Source organism: Salvelinus namaycush, chromosome 1, assembly GCF_016432855.1.
Source record: "Salvelinus namaycush isolate Seneca chromosome 1, SaNama_1.0, whole genome shotgun sequence".
In the NCBI taxonomy this organism is placed as follows: domain Eukaryota; kingdom Metazoa; phylum Chordata; class Actinopteri; order Salmoniformes; family Salmonidae; genus Salvelinus; species Salvelinus namaycush.
In genome coordinates, this window is record NC_052307.1 from 44,211,885 (window position 1) to 44,228,626 (window position 16,742).

The following is a 16,742-nucleotide window of genomic DNA, read 5'->3' on the forward strand; positions in this document are numbered from 1 at the left end:
TCTGTCGAACATTCTTGCTAGACTGGAGAGGATGTACAGAGCAGGGTGCAGGGGCTTTCTCCAACACAGAGCCACAGTACAGGCCGAAGGGTGCAGACGGGAATCATCTCCGTAACGGACGTCCAACTCATTCTCGTGATCATCAAATTGATATTGGTGTTGTTGATTTAGCTAGCTAGTAAACAAACAACTTTCTGCTGGTGTGCAACACTGTCAACAAAATTCCCGCAACTTGAAAAGGTGCACTATACTGTGTCCCATTGGATGGATGCTCATTCTTCTTCTAGTGAACATTTTAGTAGTGGACAAAAGGAGCGTCATCTACTGTGCTTTTCAGATAACTTACATTTCGCAACATCCCGCACACACTCAAAATAAGAGTCAGGCAGTGAAATACTCATATTTTAAATAATTTATTGCAGGCAAACAATACTGTTAATATGTACAAACATTCCTTTGAATGGGATCGATTAATTGCTTATGATGAAAACAAATTTGAACTTGCAGGTGCATCCTTTGAGAGATTACTGTTTTAGTGGTGTTTCTCAATGACAGGTCCAAACTGCAGGACTACAAAAGGTTTAAAGCCGTGTTCAATAGACAAATTGGATTAAAAACGATACCAGAGCCAGGGGTGTATTCATTCCGCCAATTCTGTTGCAAAACGTTTCTTAAACTGAAGCAAATGGAACAGGAGTGACCTGTCGAAAATAAACGTGTTTGTTTTGCTCCGTTTGGTTCTTAAAATGGTTTCCGTAATGAATACACCCCAGTACTGTACTCCTCAACAATTGTCCAATAACTTACAATTCTAAAAAGGCTAATTTAAACCAGTAAAAGGAAGAACAAAAATACCCCTAAAGTTGAAACTGGAGCTCTCTTTTGCAGACTGCCACTTGACGGTATTCAGTATTTCTAGCTCTTTTATTCTTTTCACAAACCCACCTCCTTAAATGCATAGCTTGTTAAAGGGTGGTTGACCAACTAAATGGCCAAATCCTCAGTGTGCAATTTAACAAACTGTCCCTTGAGGTCAGTAGGGTGCAACATTCAGAACACTGAAAACAGAGAAGTACCATATAGAACAGACAATTCTCTTGAATGCTGTATTTATAAGCCCCATGTAGCAAAATTCTGGCAGTGTTCGTTCTATACATCACATTTCTATTGCAAGGTTTTTTTTCTAGATAAAAAAAGGGGCTTAGGTGATGGTATGGCAGGAAGCATGGCAATGAGCATGGTTGGCCCGTTGGCCTCATCTTGGCGGTGTAGATTGTAGATTGTAAAAATAAATATTTATCCAATTTCCTGCAATTCTGCAGACTTCTCCATGGAGCGGAGATACATTTATGCAGTTTTAAAGCTAATTTCCTGAAAACGTTATTTATTTTTATACTTGGCGGCCTGTCTAAGCATATATATTTTTTCTGCCGAAAAAGCCCTATATTGTAAATGTTCTGAGTGTTGCCTCCCCTGCACTACTCCCTGTAGCTGAACCCCATATTCTGTCGTTGCTTATACAGTTAGTATGAAATCAAACTACGCACACATTTGATGATGCTACTCTGCTGTTGAGCTACTTAGTAGTCTAAAATCCACCTCACACACTTTTTCCCCAACGGCGTTATGAGGAAGATTGAGGGAAAGTAGCGTTTATGAAATAATCAAAAGAAGCAGAAAACTCCCCCACTCAGAACAGTCGCTACAACTCAGCGGAAATAACGATCCAGTTGATTGTCCCCAATCTTGCAACCAACACAAATTCCAGCCAGAAAATAACCTGTAACTGAAGTGCAAACTATGCACAGTTTATTTTGCGAAAAAATATATATTTTTGAAACATATCAATTGCTGGTTATCTTTGATTTTCCCCCAGTCGCAAACACTCCAGCAAGTCGAACACGAAAGGTATGTGTAAATTCAGTCTCTCGCTATGCTGTCATACTTGTCTCATGGTCGTCTTTTTCGCTCAGACTCTAAGCAGAACTTCTCAAAAGCTTCCTCGATCTCAGGGTCCATCTCATCCTCGTCATTGAATGATCTGGAACAAAATTATTAAGGGAATATAAAGGTTTGTTTCAAATGCCATTCAGTGTACCACTAAATATCAAAGTCACAGTCCTCTAAAGGAAAAGGCATGCACACACAGTTGAGTGGGAGGTAGACGGGTCAACTAAACGCTCTTTCTGTTTCGTCTGCGGACTCAACTGACTCTGAGATTCTGGCTTCCCCTGTTCAATTGTGGGCTAAACAATTACACACAAGTCAACAACCTCATGTGGCTCTCAGGTTATGTGACCTGGGTGACATTTGCACTGCTAAATCATGGCCGCCACTGCAAAAAAATAAAAAGGAGATCTACGTATTACAGACCCAAACCCCCGCTAACTCTGCTTCCGCTGCTGAGAGAAATCCTAGGGGAAACACTGCATTGGCATACGCACACAGGAGTGAGGGAGAAAAGTCACAAGACAAATGCTACAGTGGCATTAGTGACTATGGCACTGGATTGTGTGACTTATTTTCTGTGGTCTGATGGTTCTCACAGAAGAATATTCTAGAACTACAGAGGAATGTTCTAAAACTACAGGACAGCATTCTAGAACTATAGAGGAATTTTCTAGACCTACATAGGAATATTTTACAGATTAAGTTCCATTATGGCTCACACACACATGGGAACCAAGTCAACTGAAAAAGCAAGGGAACATGACCAAAACTAAATCACAGACAATTATTACTCACGATTCATTTCCATTCTCTTCATCGGCCTCTGGGAAATAGTCATCTTCCCGATCCAGGATCTCCTGGTATTTTTCAGAATATTCTATAACACCGAAACATACATTTAGGGACAATGTGTAGCTTGCAGGGTTTCACCTTGATGAATGCTGAGGATAATACTTACCAGGGTCGGCTGCTGTAAAGGGAGTGCCATCTGCAGTGTAGAACGTAGGCTCATTCTGACAGGAGAAACACACAAAGACAAACACAAGGAACAGAGGTGAAAGGTTGGTGGGCATGAACTTCCATTTGAACATTTAAACCAGTTTCGCCCAAATGTTGGATCGCCGGCAATTCCTTTTGTGTCATGGCTTAAAGCAGGAGTTGGCTTGAGACATGAGTGAAACATTTAAAAGCTTGTTGTTCTCTGGCCCTAGTCCTCACTCCTCACCATGAAGTAGTTGGGGTCGTTGTCAGGTGTAGCGTCGGCAGCAGCAGCAGCATGGACCCTGCCCCAGTTACTAGACCTCAGCTCCACCAGCCGCAATAACATCTGCTTCACATCTCTGATGAAAACACAAGACAGTCTTTTATGTAATCACTCACTCGGCGTCAATAGCATCTTCTTCACACAACAGGCAGTCATTCATCCTACCATCTTTTACCTAATAGAAGAAGCATTCATTTTACTTCTGAATCTGGCAGAGGTAACACACACACACCAACCTGCTGCACTGGGCATCCAGCACAATGTTCTCAATCCTCTGGACTATCTGGTCCATGTCAGACTTCCCGCTCTCTTTCCACGTATCCTCCAAAACCGAGCCTGTCAACTACAGATGACATCACAGGTAAACGTCATTGTAACACAGGGGAATTTTTCTTGCACATTACAACAAGCTTGACATTACATTGTAATATAGTATAATTTGGATTGTGGCCTGCAGATTTCTTTCAATAGAGCGTAATTAACGGTGTACCACAGATGTGGAACATTGAATCAACTTGACATTGGAGATCAGAAAACGTGTGAAATCACCTTGAGCAGTTTGACAGCACAGATGAGGTTTCCATCCACGGGGTTGGAGAAGAGGGCATTCATCAATTCCCTCAGGGCAGTAAGCAGGATCTCAGCTCGAGACGGAGGCCCTTTCGCACTCTTAAGCTGAGACAACCAATCATACAAGACAGCGGTCAGGTTCGGTCTAATCTCAGTTCATTTTAAAACCTAGCACCATTTGGTCAGATGCTCGACTACGTTCTGGGGGAAGCGTGTTTAAAAATAGGGCTGTGACGAATATGGAATTTTGGGAGACGATTAATTGTCATGCAAAATGGCCTCGGTTATTGTCGTAATTGTCATTTTTGTTGAAAGATGTTTTCAATTTATAATGCATCTTAGAAAAATAGCTACGACATACACAATGAATACAACACAGCTTGGTGACACCCCTATCCCATTTGGAAACGATGCTGCTCCTCCAGACCCTGCTGTTCTGCTCGTAAAATGATTACCAACATAACTGCTATTGGGTAAACTATACAGTCACTTCAGAAAGTATTCACACCCCTTGACTTTTTTCACATTAAATTACTTCTAAATGTCAGGTTAAATTAAATTTCTTGAGTCAATAAGTATTCAACCCCTTTGTTATGGCAAGCCTAAATAAGTTCAGGGGTAAACATATGCTTAACAAGTCACATGGACTCAGTGTGTGCGATAGTGTTTAACATGATTTTTGAATGACTACCCCATGTCTGTACCCCACACATACAATTATCTTTAAGGTCCCTCAGTCGAGCAGTGAATTTCAAACAGATTCAACCACAAAGACCAGGGAAATTTTCCAATGCTCGCAAAGGGCACTTATTGGTAGGTATTGGTATTTTAAAAATAAAAAAGAAGACATTGAATATCCCTTTGATCATGGTGAATTTATGAATCACTATTTGGTTGGTTTATTAATACACTCAGTCTGTACAAAGATACAGGCGTCCTTCCTAGCTCTGTTGACGGAGAGGAAGGAAACCGCTCAGGGATTTCACCATGAGGTCAGTGGTGACTTTAAAACCGTTAAGAGTTTATTGGCTATGATAGGAGGAAACTAAGGATAGATCCTGAATACAAAGTTATGTTTGGGGCAAATCCAATACATTACTGAAAACCACTCTCCATATTTTCAAGCATAGTGGTGAATGCATCATGTTATGGGTGTGCTTGTAATCGTTAAGGACTGGGGAGTTTTTCAGGATAAAAAAATTAACGTAATGAGCTAAGCACAGGTAAAATCTTAGAGGAAAACCAGGTTCAATCTGCTTTTCATCAGACACTGGGAGATGAATTAACCTTCCTGCGGGACAATAACCTAAAACACAAGGCCAAATCTACACTGCAGTTGCTTACCAAGAAGACAGTGAATGTTCCTGCTCTTAGAGACTTACCCAGAAAGATTCAAATCAGTAATCGCTGCCAAAAGGTTATTCTACAAAGTATTGACTCAGGAGTCTGAATACTTATGTAAATGAGATCTGTATTTCATTATCAATACATTTGCAAAAAATTCTAAAAACATTAATCCATTTAGAATTCAGTCTGTAACAAAAATGTGGATTAAGTCAAGGGATAGAAATAGTTTCTGAATGCACTGCATCTACTTGAATATAAAGTTGGATCCCACCTATTAAGATATTTGTAAAAAAAAAAAAATCCATGGCTAATGTCCATAATGGTCGATTACAAGATAATTGTGCCAGCCCTAGTTAGAAATTAAGATTTCCGGGTTTCAAAGTCTCCACCCTTGCAAAAGGAAACTCAGCCAAAGCCCCCCACCTCCGATATTTTCAACTGTGTTCATCATGAGTCAAAGTGAATCTGTTTAAGCAACTCCTTCGCCCAATCCTGATACGTCCAAATAACCAGTGACAAAAACCCAACTGTTGCTCGTTATCTCACAGATCCCATAGCATGCCGACAGATCTACTGTACCAGTTATGTTCAGGTAGTCTATCCACAAGAGATTAGGTTCTGTCTAGAGTTTATTATCAACTCAAAATGTATCTAGGGGGAGGGGTTACGGAAGTTGGGTTATGGGAAGCAAGTGTCAAAGTTGAGGGGTTGAAATGGCACAGATCTACAGAGACAAAGACCCCCAAAAGACTTGGAAAGGACAGAGGGGCTTTTGCTCACCTCCAGTCTGAGGTAAAGCTCCCCCAGGAAGAGCACATAGGCATGGAACTTCTTCTGAGTCTCCGCGTCCCCCCGCACCGCTACACCCCTCTGTTCATACTCTGTCTGACACCTACCGGGGGAGGAGAGAGTGTGTTTCTGTATAAATGGCTACAAGTGTTACTTATGGTAGGCATAAAGCATCAGGACGAAGCCTATGATGACAAAAGTGATGAAGTAGATTTTAGGCCTACTTGTTACTAACATAAACAAAGCTCACCGTTTTAGTAACAGCTGACGGAAGTTGCCTCTTGCTGGGCTGAGTGCAAGGTTATGAGACAGAAAGTTACAGAGCCTTGCCCCCGTGTAAGAGAAATTGGGGATAACAGTAGACTGCAAAACCGGCATCACAAAACATAACAAATTTTGTTTTAAAAAATGACAGTAAAACACAACAGTAAACTACATATAGACAGTGCTATAAAATTCATAAGCAGGTAGATGGCCGAACCGTGCGTGTGTTGATACACATACTTGTGTGTAGAGGAGTTCCACCAATTCCTGCAGCGTCTCCTCTGTAGTGACCCAGCTGTTCAGCATGTTTGCTATGTGCTCAATGTCGTTCTCAAAGGACCCCGGTGAGGAGTTTAGGTGGCTGAGAAACTCCTCAACCAATTCAGACAATGTTGTCTCAGTATAATAGCCATCGCTGCCATCCTCCGAAACAGATTCCTTTAAAAATTGAGAATACCGGTAATCAAGGATGGTGAAAAATATGGATACTAGCTAGACATTGGTAGTGGATGAGGTGATTGATTAGTTCAGTCCTTATAATGTAAAGTGCAGTTGATGAGGTACAATGCAACCCATTATCATTATCCATTTGTACAGGGTGTGAACCCAGCACCACAACACCTAATTTAATAAGGGGCTTTATTACTTGGTCAACCTAGTTCAGGGTTTCCCAAACTCAGTCCAGGGGCCCCTCCTGGGTGCACATTTTAGTTTTTGCCCTAGCACTCACTACACAGCTGATTCAAATGTGTAGTGAGTGCTAGGGCAAAAACTAAAACGTGCACCCAGGAGGGGCCCCTGGACTGAGTTTGGGAAACCCTGCCCAGGTGGAACCAGCCAGGTGTTAGTAGTACTGGGGGGGAAGCATGCACACTGTGGGTTCAGGACCAGTTTGTGGGAACACTGCTTTAATACCTCATAGGGGGGGGGGCTGGAAGGGTAGAACTCGGGTGCGTTGGCTGACAGAATGGAGGTGTTCACCAGAGAGTCCACCCTTTTCACTTTGGAGGCAGGAGTGCTGTTGTTGTGAATGACCTGGTGGGGTTTGCTTGGTCTTCTGCTTTCTGGGTGGGAAATGAAGGAAATACTGAAGACCATAGCTAGCAATAGAGGTCTGGCACGAGGGACACTGGGTGGCACTGACCTAGCTAGTCATGTGACGTGATTTGGCCGCCGTCCTTGCACTTTTATTTAGCAGCTAGCTCACAGACCAATGTCTAAAAATAGACTTACAATTTAGCTATGGGTCATTCGTGAGACGAATAGCGAATTTTGTCGGTGTGACGGGGGGATTCAAGTTGTTCTTGCTTTTAGTATAATGTATTCATTGACGTAATTCAATTGACGTTTAAATTGTGTAGCTTCTAATATTTGTCTGAAACGTGTGCGCAGCCTTCTTGAGTCGTCTAACAGTATAGCTTGTCAGCTATAGCTGACGTGAGCAAACGGGGCGCGCTCAACCCATGCCCGCGAGAGAATGTTGTGTAGATTCACGCTAGAGGTCCACTGTCAGGAAATTCACCCGTTTGTTGCCTATGCTAGCTAGCTACATACTAGCACCTGTGTGAAGCAAGCCATAATAAGTATGAGCCATTTCCGTTTCGCCTTCAAAATACAAGTTCCCCTTTGAAAGTGATTCAAATATTGGATTCATGATATGTTTGGCCTAGATAATGCTAAACAAGGTCAGAATGTTACATAAATTCAACAAAGCACAATTAGTTTACTTGTCGCACTGGATGTATTAGACTTTGTAATTGAATTGGGGGCATACTTAGTGGCAGTGCCTTCAGAAAGTATTCATACCCCTTGACTTATTCCACATTTTGTTGTTACAGCCTGAATTCAAAATGGATTAAAAATAAGAAAACAATTAAAAATTCACCCATCTACACACAATACCCCCATAATGACAAAGTGAAAACATGTTTTTAGAAATGTTAGCAAATTTACTGAAAATGGACACAGAAATAACTCATTTACAAAGATACTTTGTAGAATAACCTTTGGTAGCAATTACAGCTTTGAGTCTTTCTGGTTAAGTATCTAGCCTTGTTCACACTGCAGGCCTTAATGCTCATCAGTTTGTTTTTCAAATCAGTTTTCGACCACTGACTGTCCAAACAGCAAGTTACAAGTGACCAAATTGGATGTGTGTGTGTTCAGACAGCAGTCATTTGCTGACAAGGTTACGCTTGTCATAGTAACAACGTCAGTGTGTGCAATAGTGTAGGCTGATTGTTGGTTTTGCTTGTGCTTCCTATCACTCAGAAAGTTATGTAGTAAGCTAAGGTGACAATGCCTGCCATAGACGTTTCCCAATTGCTTTGATTGTTCAAAATCATAGGGTAAGAACATCTTCAAAGCCTCAAAGGATAAGATGATCCAACTTTCAAATTGTCTTTTTTTGGCTAGCAAAAGCAGACAACCAGCTAGCTGATTGGCTTTATAGCACATTCACAAATTTGTTTGTAAACAGTTAACAAGCTAGTTAGCTACCACATGTTCTTGTCAAACTATCAACATAATAGCTAGCGAGCAACAAAATATGCCAAATAACAGTCTAAATACCACTTGAGGGCAAACATTTTTTAATCTGATTTGACCAGTCAGACAAGTTATGGCCAGGAAACAGATTTGTATCCGACTTCAAACCACCTACGAAGGTGCTTTGAAATGTGGCTTGAAATATCCAATTCCATATGCTTTTTGGCTGTTCAGACTGTAGGAAAAATAACAGATTCGAATCGGATATGCAAATAAATAGGATTTTAGTCACTTCAAACTGCCTATGTGAACACATTTTAGGTGCTTTCCACACTTGGATTGTGCAACATTTCCCCTTTATTATTTTCAAAAGTCTTCAAGCTCTGTCAAATTGGTTGTTGATCATTGCTAGACAACTATTTTCAGGTCTTGCCATAGATTTTCAAGTACATTTAAGTCAAAACTGTAAATTGGCCACTCAGGAACATTCACTGTCTTCTTGGTAAGCAACTCCAGTGTAGATTTGGCCTTGGATTTTAGATTATGGTCCTGCTGGAAGGTGAATTCATCTCCCAGTGTCTGGTGGAAAGCAGACTGAACCTGGTTTTCCTCTAGGATTTTACCTGTGCTTCGCTCCATTCCATTTGTCATGTCCTGAAAAACTCTCCAGTCCTTAAAGATTACAATCATACCAATAACATGATGCAGCCCCCAATATACTTGAAAATATGAAGTGTGGTACTCAGTGATGTGTTGGATTTGCCCCAAACATAATACTGTGTATTCAGGACAACAACAAAAAATTGCTTTGCCACATTTTCACAGTATTTCTTTAGTGCCTTGTTGCAAACAGGATGCATGTTTTGGAATACTTTGATTCTGTCCAGGCTTTCTTATCACTCTGTCATTTATGTTAAAATTGGGGAGTAACTACAATGTTATTGATCCATCCTCAGTTATCACAGCCATTAAACTCTAACATTTTTAAAGTCACCATTATTGGCCTCATGGTGAAATCCCTGAGCGGTTCTCTCTCTCTGGCAACGGAGTTAAAATCTAGAAAAAAAACATTGTTTTGACATTATAGGGTATTGTGTGTAGGTCAGTGACTTAATTTAATCCCTTTTAAATTCAGGTTGTAACACAAACATTTGGAAAAAGTAGGTAGTGTGTATGAACTGTACAGCCAAAGATTTTCTAACTAACCCAAGATAGACCACAGCCTGTTTCCAATTTGAGCAAATTAATCATAGTGGGCAGAACAAGCAAAGAGGTGGGAAGAGCCAGACACAAGCTAGCGAGATCCTATTGGCGCGTTCTAGCATGTATTTGCATATTTCCATACTCTGAAGTTCACGTCTGCAATAACTCAATTCACCCTTGCATTCCTAAACAATGCAACTTTTTAAAACTTTGGCAAAGAGTAAAGTCTACAAAACTTTGTCCTCTCTGTTCATAATATATTCTAGTTTCGGGAACAGAAAACTGTATTGAGATCAAATGTTCATAGATACAAAAATTAGCAGAGTTGCAAAGAAAAAGCCATATCTCAGACTGGCCAATAAAAAGAAAAGATTAAGATAGGAAAAAGAACACAGACACTGGAGAGAGGATACAAAGCACTATGTTAAGGCCAAATCCAACAATGAATCACTGAGTATCAAATCCAAATCAAATTTTATTTGTCACATATGCTGAATACAACAGGTGTGTGTACCTTTCCATGAAATGCTTACTTACAAGCCCTTAACAAACAATGCCATTTTAAGAAAATAGAGTTATGAAAATATTTACTAAGTAAACTAAAGTGAAAAACAGAAAAAGCTCAAATAGACTAAATTAAAATACGGTACCAGTCAAAAGTTTGGACACACCTACTCAAGGGTTTTTCTTTATTTTATAATTTTCTACATTGTAGAACAATAGTGAAAAAATCAAAACTATGAAATAACACATATGGAATCATGTAGTAACCAAAAAAAAAAAGTTAAACAACTGAAAATATACTTTATATTTAAGATTCTTCAAAGTAGCCACCCTTTACCTTAATGACAGCTTTGCACACTGTTGGCATTCTCTCAACCAGCTTCATGAGGCAGTCACCTGGAATGCATTTCAATTAACTGGTGTGCCTTGTTAACGGTTAATTTGTGGAATTTCTTTACTTCTTAATGCATTTGAGTCAAACAGTTGTGTTGTGACAAGGTAGGGGTGGTATACAGAAGATAGCCTTATTTGGGAAAAGACCAAGTCCATATTTGGGAAAAGACCAAGTCCATATTATGGCAAGAACAGCTCAAATAAGCAAAGAGAAACGACAGTCCATAATTACGTTAATGTCAAGAACTTTGAACGTTTCTTCAAGTGCAGTCGCAAAAACCATCAAGCGCTATGATAAAACTGGCTCTTATGAGGACCGCCACAGGAAAGTAAGACTGAGTTACCTCTGCTGCAGAAGATAAGTTCATTAGAGTTGAGTGCACCTCAGATTGCAGCCCAAATAACTCCTTCACAGAGTTCAAGTAACAGACACATCATCATCAACTGTTCAAAGGAGACTGCATGAATCAGGCCTTCATGGTCAAATCGCTGCAAAGAAACCACTACTAAAAGTACACCAATAAGAAGAAGAGACTTGCTTGGGCCAAGAAACATGGGCAATGGACATTAGACCGGTGGAAATCTGTCCTTTGGTCTGATGAGCCTAAATTTGGTTCCAACCGCCATGTTTTTGTGAGATGCAGAGTAGGTGAACAGATAAACTTGGCATGCGTGGTTCTCACCGTAAAGCATAAAGAAGGCGGTGTGATGGTGCATTGCTGCTGACACTGTCCGGGATTTATTTAGAATTCAAGGCACACTTAACCAGCATAGCTACCACAGCATTCTGCAGTGATACGCAATCCCATCTGGTTCACACTTAGTTGGACTATCATTTGTTTTTCAACAGGACAATGACCCAACACACCTCCAGGCTGTGTAAGGGCTATTTGACCAAGGAGGAGAGTGATGGAGTGCTGCATTAGATGACCAGGCCTCCACAATCACCCAACCTCAACCCAATTGAGATGTTTTGGGATGAGTTGGACCGCAGAGTGAAGGAAAAGCAGCCAACAAGTGCTCAGCATATGTGGGAACTCCAAGACTGTTGGAAAAGCATTCCAGGTGAAGCTGGTTGAGAGAATGCCAAGAGTGTGCAAAGCTGGCAAAGGCAAAGGGTGGCTACTTTGAAGAATCTCATATTTTCATTTGTTTAACACTTTTTTGGTTACTCTATGATTCGATGTGTTATTTCATAGTGTTGATGTCTTCACTATTATTCTACAATGTTAGAAAATAGTAAAAATAAAGAAAAAAAATAAAGAAAAAACATTGAATGAGTAGGTGTCCAAACTTTTGACTGGTACTGTATATAAAAAAGTAACAAGAAAATAACAATAATGAGACTATATACAGAGGGTACCGAGTCAATGTGTGGGGGTACAGGTTAGTCAAGGTAATTTGTACATGTAGGTAGGTGTAAAGTGACTATGCATAGATAAAACAGCGAGTAGCAGCCGTGTAAAAACAAAGGGGATGGGGGGGGGGGGGTCAATGCAAATAGTCCAGGTGGCCATTTGATTAATTGTTCGGCAGTCTTATGGCTTGGGGGTAGAAGCTGTTAAGAAGCCGTTTGGACCTAGACTTGGCACACCAGTACTGCTTGCCATGCTGTAGCAGAGAGAACAGTTTATGACTTGGGTGACTGGAGTCTGACAACTTTTAGGGCCTTACTCTGACACCACCTAGTATATAGGTCCTGGATGGCAGGAAGCTTGGCCCCAGTGATGTACTGGGCTGTACGCGCTTCATATTTTCAAGCATGGTGGTGGCTGAATCATGTTATGGGTAAGCTTGTCATCGGCAAGGACTAGGGACTTTTTTTTAGGATAAGAAAAGGAGTAGAGCTAAGCACAGACATGGTCCTAGTGGAAAAACTGGTTCAGTCCGCTTTCCAACATACACTAGGAGAAAAATCCACCGTTCAGCAGGACAATAACTTAAAACGCAAGGCCAAATATACACTGGAGTGACTTACCAAGGCGACATTAAAATGATCTTGAGTGACTTAGTTACAGTTTTGACTTAAATCAATGGCAAGATTTAAATGTCTAGCAATGATCAACAACCAATTTGACAGCGCTTGAAGAATAAATGGGCAAATATTGTAAAATTCAGATTTGCAAAGCTCTTAGACTTACCCAGTTTTATTTTCCATTAATAAAAAAATGTTAGAAATTTTCTTCCACTTTGATAGAGTATTTTATGTAGATCGTTAACCCCAAAAAATGGACAGTTAAATCCCACTTTGTAACAACAGAATAAGTCAAGGGGTGTGAATACTCTGAATGCACTGTAGAATGACTGACTGGCTCCAGATTGTATTAAATTCAGGCCGGTGACACGGCTACAGTCCGGAACCAACTGTGACATGTTTTGCTATGGCCCTGGGTTGGTTTTAGTTTATTGCTGCTAGTTAGTACACTGTTGTAGTCAGCTAGTACCATGATAGCTGCATCCAATTTTATTTGTGCCCTAGACATGGGTTGCACCTCAGAGGCTAATTTGGCTGTTTTGTCTAAATTACACTTACTTCGAGTGGCATGGAAATACGATGACGTTGCTAAAATAGGCAAATAAGTAGTAGGAAACAACTTTGCCCTATGATGCCATTAAGTTTACTTCAGAGCGATGGCAATGTTGCCATTAATGTTACCAGCAGTGTCTAAAAAAGCTAGCAATGCTAATGTAGGCTAGCTAAAATACAGTGGTCCCCTCAATCTTAGTTAGCTGGCTAAAGTTACAGTGCATCTTAAGTAAATCTGGCAACATCACACTCGTGACAAATGGTTTTCATACTAATTATTTGTCTTCTTTTGAAATGGTATTGTGTTTCCAAACCAAATCAGAGTTCCATTGAGGTACGCTAACGTTAGCCAGCTAGCTAGCTAACTAGGTAGCAAGTCGGTAGTTAGCTAGATAATATCAGCTATGCTAGCGATGATAATGATTATCAAAAGATACATAACCATATATATAACGAGCAATCTAAGGTCTAGCTACCAGTACACCACTGGGGACCAACAAACTCCAACCACCTATTCTGCATGATAGGGTCCTTCAGCAGGGCATGCAAACCATAGTTGTTGGCTATGCATCCTGCTGGACGCACGCATTGCATGGTCAATCCGTATAGAACTTCTCAGTCTCAAACGGCCATGATCCTTTTAGCGAGTTGGTTGGGGGCGATGAAACGGGACACCATTCAATGACGCGAAGCGGGCGGAGGGGCAAATTTGCATGTGGAGCTTGGCAAAAGGGGGCATGATTTGTTGACATAATTGTAATCCAAACCCAACTTTCATTTACTACTTGTGACGCACTGAGGTTCCAAACTGTCCATTATGACCAAAGTTATCCTATTAACACTTTGTAGTCAATTTTGACACTATAATCAATGTTTAACTGATGCCACATAGGCCGTTTTCAAAGGGATTAGTTGATTTTTAGAGGCAGTCGCTCTTTAAAAAGCATCAATAGGACAAACTGGCTAATTAGACAGGAATGTCAGTCTATTAGTGCATCAAATACAAGAACCACATTTCTATAGCATCTTTGTATCTGCCATTACACACAATCACCTGTTGAGGATCGTAATTTGGCACCATTAAGGCAATCACATGCAGTCAGTCCTTATCACCAGTTGATGACTGAGCCCTGGCCAGCCTTCGTGGATGTAACAATTTATATTATCATTGGAAGCAAACCAAAAGTAGCCCAGAGCAAAAAAGTATTGATTTGTTTTCATGTGAACTGAAACAAACCACATCCATTTATAGCATAGATACTCTGTACTAAAATACAGACACCAATCACCCACCATCACCCAACTCCCTTTCTAGCTCTTGCAGAGTGATTAATGTCTATCAGATTTGGATAAAGCCACTTTGTTTGCCATGTATGACTGAAGGTAAAAGGTTATTTCAACCTATATTTAGGCATGTTCTTTCTGTGTGGTCTGCAAATGTATCTTATCTGTGGTCTAAAGAAATTCCCTTATGCTTTAATTCAATGATCCCAGACCCCGTAGACATCTTATTAGGCTATTCACTGTGATTCTACCATGTAAAATCTATGCCAGACCCTCTCAGTGAATATTCCAAATCTCCATCTCCTTGTCCAAGTGATTTACATGGTAATCAAAATGTCACACCAAGGTAAGTCTACACGAAACACAGCCCATATTTGAAGTGTTTTCTAAAATACCCTATGGGAAAAATGAATGGTGGAAAAACTATTGGAACCATTTCCCTGTTTGACCACTAGGTTTTATGGGTATTATTACACCACTGTGGGGCTCTATTGAACTCCATACAAAAACACCTTCCTCGGTGGGCGAAACAACGCCACCTGCTGTACAGAGGGATTTTCTGCCGAGTTTGACCTCTCTTCCTTTTCCTCTCTGATATAAGTATGCCTCCAATGAAAATCTAAAGTCTAATACATCCAGTGCGATTTCAACTGATTTTAACTTTTTTAGTATCAAATGAACTATATATTGTGTTGAATTCATACAACATTCCGATCTTGTTTAGTATTATCTAGTCCAAATGGCATGATTCCACTATTTGTATCAGTTTGAATCACTTTCAATGAGGGACTTTTATTTCGAAGGCGAAACCCAAAATTCAACTATTGTGGCTAGTTGTTATTGTGGCTAGCTTCACACAGGTCTAGCTAAATATCTGTTAAAATGTAGCCAAAGATGCTGGTAACTAAAACAGTAATCCAGTAACTTATAAGGTTTCCCTTCTTGTCTATGACATAGCTAACTAATGCAAATTACTTACAGTAAAAGCATATTTGAACTGACAGCACATCTTACCTCCGCCGATAGCCTCACTAGTGTTTGTGTTGTTCTCAGTCAAAGGTGGAGACGTCCGAGGCTGTCGTAGAGGCTCACGCTGGTTGAAAACAGAGTTTGCGTCCCCGTCTCCTACATCTGCGAGGCCGGGGCTTGTTGGCTTTATACGGGCTCTACCTGCGCCTGGGGCTCGGTCGAAATTCTCAGTCATCTCTGCTGCTTGTTTGTACTACGGCCTGTTTGGTAAAGCACAACACTACAGAACACCTGGCATTCCCTCCAAACAAATGTGAAGCGGTTTGGTAATTCCAATAACGTGGTATTAAATTATTATTTAGTTTGGCCTCAAACACTCACCTATCTCACTTTAATATTTACGTTTATTTTCTCGATCGGATATTAAAACATATTTCTGTAAGGCCACTTCCTTCAACAACAAATCAGGATATCGGCTGATTATTCATATGCAAGTGAAGGTGTTGGTGACCTCTAGGGGAAGGGAGTGGCAGAGCACCAACTTGGAGCTGAGCGGAGTGGGTCGTCGGTAGACTAGATATCATAAACAAAGTCATAATTACTATTAAAACCCTTCCTATTTTTTTAAATGTATCTTCTTATAATCTGAGTTGAACCATAACCACACTGCTAACCTAACATTATGCCTAGTCCTAACCTTAAACTAACCTCAAATGTTTGATTGCATACATTTGTACGATATAGTCAATGTTGCCTTTGTGGCTGTGGTAACTAGTCACAACCGAGCGGAAGCAGACCGTAAAAAAAGTCCCAGGAGGACTACATTGAGCTGAAGCAAAAAAGTAAGTTAATTAAATACACATATCATGATAGATGTGACCCAGGTTCTTTAGCAATGAAAGAGAGTGGGGTGGTCGAATAATATAAACATACCACCCACCTCCCACACTACAATAAAACCACAGACGCACGCATCAGAGAGCAGAATCAGGATCCTTGTGGATCAAACCCTCTCACATGTGCCACTCTCCCTCTGCTGCTCTCTCAGTAGCTGCCCACTACAAACATGTGTGTTTCACCAGACATAAACAGAATAAGCATTCATTAGTTGTTTAGCCTTCAGTCATTTTCCACTTGTTTCCCAAAGCTGGATCACATTATGTGAAAGAGCATTCCCGTTCCAGAAATGTG

At 40.6% G+C, this 16,742-nt stretch overlaps 1 protein-coding gene across 1 annotated transcript; it reads right to left on the reverse strand.

The window, feature by feature from the left end:
- Positions 1-397: 397 nt before the first annotated feature.
- LOC120044429 (polyadenylate-binding protein-interacting protein 1-like) lies at positions 398-16,004 on the reverse strand. The gene is made up of 12 exons (XM_038989080.1): positions 15,933-16,004; positions 15,597-15,811; positions 7,100-7,248; positions 6,425-6,622; positions 6,171-6,283; positions 5,912-6,023; positions 3,764-3,889; positions 3,451-3,557; positions 3,176-3,290; positions 2,909-2,963; positions 2,746-2,827; positions 398-2,041 (listed from the first exon to the last, which is right to left on the reverse strand). The coding sequence occupies exons 2-12, from the start codon at positions 15,784-15,786 to the stop codon at positions 1,951-1,953; spliced, it is 1,338 nt and encodes a 445-aa protein (XP_038845008.1). The 5' UTR covers positions 15,787-15,811; positions 15,933-16,004; the 3' UTR covers positions 398-1,950.
- Positions 16,005-16,742: the final 738 nt, after the last annotated feature.